Raw genomic sequence first — 13,582 nt, 5'->3', positions numbered from 1 at the left:
GACACCATTACACTGCTACAAAAAAAATTGAAGTGGTTACATTTAAGTATTTCTCTTACTAATAGAATATAAATTTTTAAAGATGCATGTGTTTCTGAGGCCTAAACTCTACAAAAACACTTTTCTTTCTTGAAATTAGAGTAGTTTTAAGCTGGTGGCCATTGTATAAATAATCATTCAAACACATTTGCTGATGGTTTGCCAAAACTTTGAAGTATTTTTTTTCAGAGGTTAGAAAACCTTAATTCAAAATTATAATTTAATGGAAAATTTTTTCTATTGATTATTATGTAGAAACTCATTTATTACTGAGTTTTTATTCTTTTAAAATTATTACTTTAGAAGAAAAAGGATAAATTCTATTTATATAAGTGCTTCCAAACATCTGCAGTTCAAAGTGCGTAATTCACAGTGACACCAAAGGTTGGTTTGTGTTTTGACTGGATGACTTTGGTATTATTTTTGTCTGCAGAGGAAAGAGTGTATAGCCTCCAAGTGGCGCAAGATGTTTGCCTCTCCAGAAATTGTGATGAATTTGGGACAAGGGGCAGACTGTTCAAAAAAAGAAAAATATTGAGGGGAGGGAGAAGAAGGGCAGTCAAAGTGAGAACACTTGCATTCCATTTGGCATATTTGAGCTGGGAGCCAGTCTGAAGTACAGATGATTATAAACAAAGTAAGAAGAGGTGAACAAAATAACCAGCTAAGAGAAGAATCAGTTGAATTGTTTTTGTTTTCTTCACATGGTTATTTATTGTATTCAGGTTTCCACAGGTGAAGACTTAAAAATATAACAGGTGAAAAAGTAGCTTTGTTTCTTCATCTTTTTCGTGTGTGGTGTCTGGAATAATTACTTGTGCTTCAGTTGTTCATGGCAATGAATATATGTTAACTAATTTCAAAACATAGATGCACTTTATCACTTCTGAAGGTATTATGCTGTGTAGTAGTAGGACCTCAGTAACCCATAAACTTATCTTTCAATGGTAATGATGCATTTTCCATCAATATATGGTGTGTCACTTACTTTGCTCATGAGCATTTTGCTTAAAATTCATAAAGGAAAAAAATGCATGTGGGAAAATAGTTCTGCTATTCACATGGACTCCAACTTTCCCGGAATTTGGAGAACATAAATCATTTTCCCAAGTTATTCAGGAGAAATTAGGTTATTTTTATTTCACAGTACTTCAGTAATCAAGAATTCCATTTCCACAAGGTCTTCATGCATAAAAGTCCACAGAATGTGGCAGAGTACTCACTGTTTGAAGTGAAGGTGCTGATATGCAATCAAGTCATTATGCACTGGCTGACCCAGAGTGAGTGACTTTGCACTCACTTTTGATTTTTGTGTGACTTGAATAAAAATATGTTACCTTTAGTTTAATGACAGAATTAAGCTGTTTGTGGGAGACTGTGATTATGTATTTTTAAGCAAGGGAGGCCTCATAAGGCTTGCGATCAGATCAGACTAAAGATCCACCTGCCTCACCAGCCTGACCTCACTCTGGTCAGTACAGGAAAAAGCATATTGCAATACCTCCCTCTAGGCACTGTCGCTTTTTTTCAGCAAGCTCCTCAGTGGACTCTTATGTGTTTATGCCAGTGCTGATTCTTAAGGTTGTAAGCACTGCAAGTTTTGATAAGGACTTTAGAGGAACAAACGTGTTCTAATGAAATATTATCTTTTGTATGTGCTAATTGAATAAGACAATCAAATATTATTCAGAATTCAGGAAAGAACTTTGTGCAGAATTTTGCCTCATCTTAGTACATTTGTTTCATTAGACTTTGACCCCCATACCTGTAATAACAGAAACAAATCAATTGCTTTCCTTTTTCTCTAGCATATAAAAGGCATAATGTGTTGACTTTTTTTCCCTAGCATATTGCCATAAGTTCAGGAGAGGTTAGTTTGGATTCCTTTTAATGAAAGGCAGTGAAAAATACTATATGCCATATAGTAATATTAAAAGCAAATATAGATGTAACAGGATTAAATAGCCACCAGGACTGCATTTGTAGTAAGGAAGTGTTATGGTTTTCTGTTATATTCAGTTTTAGCTGTTGCTTCCTGAGCCTGAGAGTGCCACAGTACCCTTTCCTGGGTCAAATCTGTGCTGAAATACAAAATGAGAAATTCACCTGACATTACCATCCTACTTCAATGAGATGAGAGCGAGGGACCCTGGTATAGCAAAACATTTATGTCTCTTTGAAAGCACTCGAACAGCCTGATTGACCTAAGAAGTGCAGAGTTAAACAGGTGTGAAACCTCTGGGGATAGGTGTTGTCTTCATACAAACAAACTACACAGGGACCAAATGGTTGAGGCCAGGGGGTTGCTCTGCTCAATGTTAATGCTTTGCAGTATTCCATCTTTGTCTCTATTAACATTATTTCTCCACTGGCTTGCAGGTTTTTCTTTTGTGCAATGTCTGAACCTTTTACTTTGAGAACACCTCACTGAAGAATCATGTTAAATAACAATCAAAAAATAACTCATCAATCTGTGTAGATGTGGCAGGCACCATAACACTATGTTAACGTGTTACAGGTACAAGTTGAAGAAGAAATGCTGAAAAGCTGACAGCATGTTAAAGATGGTTTGTTTATACAAGTGCTGAAGTTATGTTTGATATGTTAATGCAACCTCATTTTCTAGTAAAGGCCAAACACTATTAAGCGGTTATTTGCATTGATTTTTCTATCTTCTGAAATACTTGATTCAAGGTAAACCATCTTTACTCCTTTTGTATAACTGGAACTGGGGCTATCTTTTAACAGTCACTTGCTGGGTAGGCCTCATGGACTCTACTCAGTGATATTCTCCTGGTCCGTTTCTTGACCTCTCCATCAATGTCCCTTTTAGCAGATGTTCTTTCTTGCAATTTGTCTGGATTTTCCCTGTGGCATTCCAACGCTCCCACCTGGAGAGTCACTGAAAGAGGTCAGCACCCACTGCAGCTTGAACCGGTGCCTCTCACAAACATCCTCATTCTGCTGAATCATGTTACCTGATGCTCATTTTAAAAGACTTGACAGTAGCCTAGTAGTTTACATTTTAAGATGGGAGGGAAGAATATATTTACTTGCTGTCTATCCTTGCTTTCCCGGCTGAATCTCTTCTTATCCTTTTTGTATGTTACCTGGCTTGCTTTTCATTTTGTGTCTTAGCTGCTTGTGATACATCCTGTGCTGGGTACAAAGGTATTTGTTTGAAAAGACTGAGTGTATTTAGAAGAGTTGCATGGTGGAAATTGAGATAGAGAAGATTGAATCTCTGTTGCTGGAAATGGATGATGTTGTAGTGACAACTGTATAGTTGGGCAGTGATGGCTGCTCAAGGAGCACTTAAAGTAGGCTTAACAAAGTTCACTGTCTGTCAAGTACATTATCACCTGCATCAGGCTAGCTAAGGTAGGAGACTTTTGGGGGCAAATACCTTCAGAGAGGAGAACAAATGTGTGGGTTTGAAAGAAGAGAGGACACCTTTGTCAGGATTGGTTTTGGGGGTAGTTTTGGTTTTTTTTACCTTCAGTGTTACCTCTCTGGCTACAGAACTCTGAGTACACACAGTAGACCACACAGTAAAGTTTATTCTTAGTAAATTGTTTGTGTGATACCTTTATAAAATTACATTACCATGTCTGAGGCTTTAATATCCTTTACTGAGCAAAGTAATTAGTGTTCTGATCAAGACATTTTCTCATTGACATGTGTCTACACTGCTCTTTTATTCCTTGATGTACTCCAAGTATCTGAAGTAGAGAAGCAGTTTTCTCAGTTAACAGCCTGTGTTTCATAAAGTGTTGAACTCGTGGGAATTTGGATTTAAGGGCACAATTAAACCTCAGATACGATGTTTAGGTAACCTGTGTTGCACAAGATATATTCACTGTTTGAAGTTTTCCCAAGTGTGAATTTCCACAAGTTTGAGATAACAGAATTTAGACACAGTATTTCAAATTAAACACTTCCTTTAGCTTTCAGCTTTCTTAAAAGGATACATCCAACATTTCCTTTTTGTCAGTACCAAGTTAGATGATGTCTTCTCTTCACTGTGCTCCAAAAAGTATTTTTATATATGTTTTTAAAAGGAAATTTAGTTTCTTACTTCCAGCTGTTGGCATTTTAGAGCCCTGGAGTGAACCAATAAAAACACATGTTCTTTTAAAGAACATCTATTTTTACTGGACCTTGCTAACAACTAGTGACACAGAATTCAAAAAATGTTGGCTCAAATGAATAGAAGGGCTACATTGTTTTAAATTCTATTTTTAAAACTTTTCTTTACAGCAAGATTACACTAAAATTTCATATTCTCCTGCACTTATGAAAAGGAGTGCTTGACTTTAGAATGCTTTTTTAATATTTTTAAAGTAGTTCAGGTATCAAAGTTGTCAAGTATAAAATTTTGCTAAGACATACACAGTGTTGCTGCTTAAGAGTATTATTATAATGCTTTCACAAAGAGGGTAATTGAAGATTTTACTTCCTGGACATCCAAGAATAAATGAGAATATCTTCTGTTAATGCAATGTTTCCAACATAATAAAACACTTAGGTGCAAAGGTCAAATTAGATCACCATTTCTTTCAGTGATGCCTCAAATTGAATTCAAGCAGTATACTAGTTAAATATGCCCTGTTTTTTTTCAGATATCAACACTCTTAGTAGAAATGAAATGAAAGAGAAATCATGAACTGTTTCCAAGTGTGATGTAAATGTAATCATGTCAAGGTTGACTTGATAGGGAGGTTCACCCACTGTATGTTACTTGTGTTGCATCTTCACTGTACTTTACTTGTTCTGTGTTCTGCAAGATCCTGGAGTCCCACTGCTGCTGTTTATTTCAGTGTCCTGCCTTCACAGGAGTGAAGAGGAATGCAGAATTAAGATTACAGCCATAGCCTTAGTTGTACAATCTGCTCTGTACACCGAGATCTTTTTTCATAAAGTCCTGTAGCTAGATTTGGCTCTTAGCATATTTTCACATACCTTTTGGAATCAAGAGAATAGCATGATTATAAATTCAAGTTTTAAAGGTAAATTGAGATTTTATTCTTTTTAATAATATTTACAAAACTTGTGCTGTTGTCAAATTGCGATTCCAAAACACTGTTTTGATAAAGAATGTTGGCAAAGCAGAAAAGTCCTGGTGATCATACATGATGTAATGTATAGTGCCTGAAGTGGTAGATTGTTTTTTTTTAAATTGTGTTTAGATCACATAAACTAAGGAAAAAATGTTGCTAGAGGAAAAAAGAAACCCTAACCTGTATTTAGTTCTTCAGTAGTTTTATTAGCGCCTTCGTGTGTGCAAACACATAATTTTCATACTGGACATGGAAGAAGAATTACAGCTGGGATTCTGTGATTTGTGATTTTGTGTGTGTGTGTGTGTATGTGATATAAACAGAGACATTAAATATCTCAAGTATGTGAAAATACTTACAATCAAATGTATCTTAATATTTTTTCTGTATTTCCCTATCTATGGGAAAATGTCCTTTTTTCTTGAAATAAAAATGAAACTGTACATTAAGGAAGTTTACAACACACACCGAGAGAATCTCTAGGCCAGAAAAATTCACTGCTTTTAAAATAGGTAATCCTGTTAGAAATAAGCTCAGATTTCTAATATAGGTAATGAAATATAACAACAGATATGTGAATGGAATTTTTAATAGTAGTGTTGGGCTCCTACAAATATTTAAAATGTATTCAAATAGAGGAATGGATCATTCTGGTTTATATACTGTACTGGATACCTGATGAGCAGTACCTTGGTAAGGTCTTATTTTGTATTTAAGAACTGTACATATTGTTATGTCCTTAAAATTTCTGTCTCAATATCCTTTAGCATTCCTTATTTTACTAAGACCTCAGTTATAATTTTTTCAGTTCTGCAGCTTTCTGTTTCACAGTTTTTCTGTTCTTAGAGTTAACATGAGCCAGGCTTCATTGTCCCATATACTGAATTGCTCAGGAATAGGTTGTATGTACACGATGGGAAGCTCAGTTCTGTGTTGTCCACAGTTGCTAAGATAACACAAGAGACTGACATTGTCAGATCCTCCATTTGAGACAGCAATGCCTACATGGGCATTATATCAGAATTCTTACTCCTTTTTTGCTAGGGTTTTCAGAAAGTATGTATTAAAATATTTTTTATCAATTAATTGTCTTTTGTTTCCACAGTCTGTTAGCTTTGGGTTTTGGTTTTGGTGGTCATATCCAAACTACTTGCTTGTAATGCATTGTTGTAAAATGCTTCTCCTGGTACTCTGCTTTTCCCTAGGTCTAACAGTTGTTCCCCTATGTCTTCTTGGTACTTCATCTGTTTTGTTCTGCTTTTTTTTGTAAAACAGTTTTTTTCATGAAGTGTCTGCTAAAAACTAATTGCTCTTTCAAACCAATGAACTGGGCAAGACCTTTTATAGTTAACATTAAAAAGAGCAAAATATAATTTGGCTCACAACTTGCAGATTTTTAATCATTAAAATAAATGCTCAGCAGACAGCGGTAAGTATACATGAATAGATGCACACAGTAGCAAGTGCTAATTTTTTCATTTCTTGTCATTAAGTATTTAAAGAAAACAATCTTAAAACTTCTTTCAATATGTTGTGTGTGTTGGAGAATTAGAGTAACCTCTTAGTGTGAAAAATACAAGTATAAAAATTCATGTATATTTTCCTGTAAAAGGCTGGATCGTTGATTTGGGAGGAGGGTCTTTCATTTGCTTGCATTTCAAAAAGCATGCATTCTTTCCTTTATATCTACTTTCTTAATACATAAAAGCCAAAACCTAGCCATATATTGGCATAACTAGGAGCAGAAATTCAACCCAACATTCTGATAAATATCTTATCTGATACTTAGCTTTTTTGGCTTACATTGGACCAGGAAGAAACTGAGTAATTAGACACATTTAAAAAACGTAGCTCTAGTACTGTCTGGGATTGTAACTTGCTTTTGTCTGATGCTTTCACTACTGCAGAAATGATGATGGGGTTATTTACGTTAAGTCGTTTGGCTTGTTGAAAAAAAATATGCCCACACTCCTCTACTTAATGGGATTCTTTCCTCGTTGCAGTGCAAACGGCTGGAGCAGGAGCTTCATCATCTGAAAGAGCAGAACCAGACTTCAGCAAACAACACGAGACATATGACTGCTGAAAACAATCAAGAACGTGCTCTGAAGGTAAATCTCCATTTCTTCTTGCAGGCAAATTAAGGTTGTAAGCCCCTGGTGCCAGCTTTCTGGGCTGCATATATCAGTTGTGTACATTTCGGCAGAAGTGAGCTATGGTGTTTGCCAACAACTGCTTCTTTAAACACAGATACAGCACCCTTCTGTTATGGTTTTATTTTATTTTGCGTATGAAAGCAACAAGAAAAAAAATAACATATCCTCCAAATTATTGGGCTGGTAATTAACACTAAATTCTTGAGATCTGTCCTTGCAATATTAGATTGTATAAGGTGAAGAAAACTGCAACTGTTTGCCTCGTGGTACCTTTGCAAAACTAATATTTTAAAGCATGGCTGTTTGATCTGCTCCCAGCAGTGTGTGCTATATTAATAACATTGTTGACCGATACTACTAGTGACCACATAGTTGATACTACTATTTGCAAAAGGGTAGCTACTTGGAATTGGGAGGAGGAATAATAAGTCTTGTCAATAAGAATAAAAATGAGCAGAGAGGCGGGAGAGGGTCAGAGAAAGGCCAGTGTAAAGTGACAGGTTATTGCTGCTTTGAGAAAGGGAAATTGTAATGTCAGTGGAATTGATAGCTACATACCCAGCAATCTCACCGTTAGCCAGGATAAGAGACTGTGCCAGGTAAGATGTGCAAGCAGTGTGCACACCTCTTCAACCACTATATTCCTAAAAATCTCTTTTATCAGTAGTGAAGAGACAATACAAATACAGAAGTTACTCTGTTTATACTGTGTTGTCATTTTAAAACTGTTTGATTTAGACAGTAAGATCCAAAGGCATCTCATTTATAGATAGCTTTTCCTCTGCCTTCTTTTTCTATTTTTTCTTTTTATTTGGGAAACATCATTATTCACACAACAACTTGACCAAAGCAAAGTATAGGAGTAAAAGTAAATCCTTGTGTAGTTTGACATTTCTCAGTAAGAAAAACAATAAATATAACAATAATAAGTGGAGAGAGGCTGTATGCCACACAAATGCTGTATGTTCCATGGGTTTATAATTGCCATCAAAATCTGTGGTGAATATTACAAAATCAGGTGTGAAATACTGAAAGCAGATGACTGGAAATAGAGATCATAAACATTCAGGGCTGTTTCTGACTGCAATAACAGCATTGTTTTGAATCTGGTAGCGCTAAAAGTCAGTGCTTGCCAGGCATGCTACTTTTTGAACGTAGTATTGTTTTTCGTTAATTGCATGCTGACTTGTTTTTTCTGTTTCATTGAAAATATTATGCACAGAGCCTTTCTGCTAGAAAAAAAAAGTTTTATTTAAGCAACACTTTTTGCATTTACTATTGTCTGACATAATGCTTACAGAATAACTATATTTTCAGAGCAAGAAGTGATTTGATAGTTCAGAGTGTTACTAGGATTTCATTCTAAGCCTAATATTGCTCTCCCAACACCTAATCTTTAAAGAATTTCATTTCTTACTGTCACAGGAATTTTTTTATTTTTCAGAGTTAAAGGTTAATTGATCATAGTCTCTTAGAGATGAGAGTCTGGGGAGGAAAAAAAAGACCACTTTTCAATTTTTGGTAAAGTTGAACCTTTTTTAATATTGTAGCTCCGTAGAGTTTGTCTCAGTTCATATTACTGTTGCCTACAGTGAGGAAAGGTCCTCTGGAATATTTTTTAAAAGGCCAAGTTGTATTCTTGACCTTGAAAACTTTAAAATGCCCCAGTGAAATATTGCCGATAGTAGTTAGCTTTTATATACAGCACATGGGTACGCATCCTGACCTCATGTAAATGAAAAGCTTATCACCCCCTTTTAGTGTAAGTGCAGCCTGGAAAACTGATGTCTGGTCAGGATGAAGGTCGTGTCAGTGACTCACATAGGAGTGGGTTTGGTCAGTGCTCTGGCGCTGGCTGCAGATGGCTGGGATGCTCCTGCTGCTGTCAGCGGCAGAGCTCCCAGAGGAAGAAATACCCAGCCAGAGCCCTCCATGGGTCACGCACCTCCCCTGTGACACCCTCCTGTTCTTAGCTGGCACCTCCTGCCTCTTGCATGCGCTCAGTAGCTCTTGCAAGGCTACACTCAGAGTGCATGTACAGACCCAGGCATCCCATATTGTCCCTTCTCCACTGCAGAGAGCCTTCTGGACATTTGACCATTTTCAGGGAAATAGGACACATCATTTGTCTCTGTGGTACAGGGTAAATATCAACTCAACTTTTATTTTCACTGTGATCCAAGGAACTACATTTATTTTAACCACCTCTACATGCAAGCTAGGAACTGTGCTATGTGTTATTAACCTGTCCAGCAGAAGGAATCCGGGTATTTCTTCTGAGTCTGTCCAGGACAGTTTGTATCAAGAAAGTTTTTTAAAAAAAATCTGTAATTTTCCCTATTCTCTTACACGTAATTAACGTTGAGGCAGTCTGTTGGTTCAGTTTGGCAAAAGATGTATTCTGATGATGAGGAATTTGATCTGCTTTAGATTTTCTTAAGGGAGTAACAGAAGTGTAAACATCAGTTGTAGTGCAGGGATATTTGCAATCTTAACTGGATAAAAATACAGTAATCAGGATCAGATAGATTAATGATGGCGTAAAAGTTTGTGATAAAAGATGAGATCATTACCTCTATGGAACCCTGAAATACACTTAAGAACAAAACCCAATGGCTATTGTTTCTTTTTTTACTTTTTAAAATCATGTCACAGTAGTGAGTTGCTTGGAAGGAAAAAAGTGTAAGACCAATCCACAAAAAACCTATTTCATTCCACTGATGTTAGGGTCTATTAGGTAAAATAAGCTGCAGAGCTTTCAGATTTATTTTTTGATATATCAGCTCACGAGGCTATTGCCACCCTTCTTTGAGGCAGTAGAAATCCATAGCCAGGAGTGAGGCAAAGCAGTGGGGAGACACATTATAACTGTGGAAGAGGTGTGGTGGCAGTAATTTGTCTAGAGTCAGGGTCTGGAAATCACAAGGATGATGTAAACACTCTTTTGCAGATTTTTGTTTTTACACTTTTAGATTCCATGTCACACCTGAGGATAATGTGACAAATAAAATATATGACAAAGGAGGCATGCCATGCACATTATAATGTGCTATTTCATCTTACTGTGCCATATAACATCTGCACATCTTGGTAAGATAGCTCTTCTTAACTAATCTCTGTGTACATATTAGTAGCATGTGATTTTAAATTTCCATATTTCATGTATTTATTGCATAGAAAATTCCTTACAGCACTGTGGGCCATTCAGCCCCACAATGCCAAACTGGCACTCCTAATTTTTATAATATTTTTATTAGTCATAGGGGATTGTATTAATTGAATGAAAAGGCCAACTTCAAATCTTCCCTCCAGTCAATGCCCACAACTGCACAGAGGTCATTCAGAGAATCATGTGGGCCCCTATTTCCATAGTTAAAGTAAAATAATCCTCTTCTTTGTGAAACCATTTTTTTAAATCTCTTATTATATTTCACATTGAATTATAGCTAAATCTTTTAGGGATAATTGCTTCCTAAGGGCCTATACATTTGCGCTCTCAGTACATTTTCATAAAATAAGATCTGCAGAGTGCTTTGCAGTTCTAATGTGTCAGGGTCTATATGTAAGATTATTCATTTGTGCTTGGCCTTCATAATTAACATTTGGTCTCTACTGATTCTGATAAATGTATTCCCAAAATGCACAGAAACAACTGATTCAATTAAACGTAAAAAAGTTGAAGAATTGCTACTTTTTCATTATTTTTCGAATAGTCATTCATTGTACTGTTGTTAGCTTTGCAGTGTGTAATTTTGAAATTCAAAGTTTTCAGTAATACATATTTTCTGAAAAAAAAAAAAAATTTTTTTTCCAGTGTGCATGTCTTCTTTACTGAGATGAAGAAGAATAGGAAATTATTGGGAAAGAAATAACTTATTGTGAAATTTTTTGGGAAATGTTTAACTGGATTTGAATGAAATAAAGAGAGGTGATTTTTTTTTTCCACAGGCCTTATCTATTTTGTAATTTTTAATTATAGTAGTATAGTAGTATATTCTTCTCAAAGCAGCTAATAATCTACTTTAAAGATCAGAGAGACATACTAATTTTACTTTCAAGGCAAACTCTTGAAAAGGAGAGGACTATTTCATGGTGATATACAAATCAGGTGCCCTTTACTGACTAAATGAGATTACTCCATCCAATTATGATGTCATTAGAACTGGTAAGGGTTATTAATCTCCTTCAGAGCTGTTGAGATGTTACATATTTTGTTATGATTGGCTTTTTTTTTGTAATGTCTGCCTTTCTTTTTAGTTGTGTTTTTTTGTAGAATTTATCCTACATGCTTCCATAGTTTTATTAAGAATATAATAAATTTAGAGGTACACCCAAGAAAGTGACCTGAAGGAGCTGTCAAAAGTTTGTCTACAGTAGTGTCATAAAGCAGCTGTGCCTGATGTCATCTGCTTTCTGCTGATATGTAAGAATCAGGTCAAGGGTAGGAAATCCACAATACATAGCAGTTGGGTAGTTGTTCCAGTGATGATGCCTGTGAAGAAGCCACTCTAGAGTACTTAATTTAAGTATTCCCTGATGCCTTTCATAAATTGTATTAAGTTCTGTTTTGATTCCCAGAATTTCCCAGATTCTTAGAGTAGAAACCATTTATCCATACCTACTTGACAACACCAACCACAAAACCAAATTCAACTGACTAGTCAACCTTTCGTACATGAAGGGCAGAATCACAAGAGATTCTCATGTTATAAGAGCTTAAAAAAATTTTCAAAAGCTTTAACATGAAGTATAAAATGTTTACTACTGTTGAAAAGGCAGAGTATTCATGATATTGAGGCATACAATATTAACTATGGGAAAAAAGCCCTTCTTTCAGATGATGTGGCCTTTATTTGCAAAAACTAAATAATTCTAACTGGCTTTAGGTTTGGTGCTTCAGAGCTGAATTTTCATAAGTTTAATAAGTTTAGAGCTGATTTATGGCTATAAAGCCTCTGATTTCAACAGAGACACATGCTTTTGAAATGCTCTGTAATCCAGGGAAACTTGTCTGAAGTAGTGATGGAAAAAACAAGAGATTCCAATCTCATCTCTTCTATTCAAATTCCAGTTCAGCATATAACTTCTACATTTTAATCGTTATTAATTTCATTCCTTCATAATAATTTTACATGGGACAGCAGAGATCAGGTTAATTCATTGGACAGCTGGAATGTGAGTTTGGAACGTGTCGAGGCTCAGCCACATCCAGAGCACCACTCTGGCACCTTCAGCTACTGCGACTGTTGTGCTGTAGTTGCTGCAGTGCGGTGTGACTGATGGAAAACAGCTGCTGGTTTGCCTGTGCATTGTAGCTAACAGATGAATAGCTGTGTTGTCTGCTAGTGAGATGGGTGTTACACCTTTCTTCAGCTTCTAGCTACAAAGTAACTAGACACTGCAAAGAGTTTAATACTTGTTATTGATCCATTTGTCTGTATGGTGTTACTGTTCGGTACAGGATGCTTTTTATTTTGAGTGGTTGGTTTTTTTCTTCAATGAAGCACCTCAGCAATATTCATATGTTGGACAATCCACCCTTTTCTCTCACATTTTGTTATGAATTCCTCTGGCCAGTGTTCACTGTTCCCTCCGTATCTAAGAAAATCTCAACCTGTGTAAGCTCAGCTCAAGAGCTTACTCTGCGGAGTTAACCCAAAAGCAATCATGCTTTTCTTCCTGAGTGTCATGTGCTGCTGTCTAGAAAACAGGACTGCTGTCACATTTGCAAATGATTTTATAAGTATGTTTGAAGATAGAATGCCAGCTTCATATTGGAAATAGAAGGGGTGAAGTAGATTGCAGATCTATCTCTCAGTGAGAGGAGATACCCTGTGCCCTTGCATTTACTTATGATCTGTATCTGTTTTTCTGGAACTAAAGGAACATTTCCCGACCAATGGGAATAGTTAACAGGCTTCTTGAAGGTTATCTCCAGCAAATAATATGTTGTTACAGCTAATCCTGAAAGGTTCTTCATGCTATTCTTCCAATAACTTACATGAGGGTAAAATACTACAGGATTTGTCAAAGTACGCTGCAATTTCTAACTTGTGCAAGAGCTGTTTCAGTAGTTCAGTTTCTTCTCCTAAGAAGGACTTCTCTTACTCAGCTTTCAGAAGAGTTGTTCAGTTCAGGTTATAGAAAGCCATAATGAATTCCTTTCTCTCTCCAGTACCTACCCTAACACAGGATGTGCTCTCATTTAAGTGCCTGGGGAATATGAGAGAAATTTGCTACCCTGTCAATAAAACTTGTTATAAAGCACTTGAGATCACTGCTAATTTTTGGAGTGGAGGTTTGCTGAAGTTTTAATGCTTAAATTGC

At 36.1% G+C, this 13,582-nt stretch overlaps 1 protein-coding gene across 5 annotated transcripts in view; it reads left to right on the top strand.

The window, feature by feature from the left end:
* MIPOL1 (mirror-image polydactyly 1) overlaps positions 1-13,582 on the top strand; it is a 189,868-nt gene that overhangs the window by 84,243 nt on the left and 92,043 nt on the right. For all 5 annotated transcript variants that reach the window (XM_039552714.1, XM_039552713.1, XM_039552716.1 and 2 more), the window contains one exon: positions 7,103-7,210. In XM_039552714.1, the coding sequence (XP_039408648.1) occupies positions 7,103-7,210 (108 nt within the window). The remainder of the gene's footprint in view (positions 1-7,102; positions 7,211-13,582) is intronic.

The sequence above is a fragment of the Corvus cornix genome, chromosome 5 (assembly GCF_000738735.6).
Source record: "Corvus cornix cornix isolate S_Up_H32 chromosome 5, ASM73873v5, whole genome shotgun sequence".
Taxonomy (NCBI): Eukaryota; Metazoa; Chordata; class Aves; order Passeriformes; family Corvidae; genus Corvus; species Corvus cornix.
This window is presented reverse-complemented; position numbering and strand designations above follow the sequence as displayed.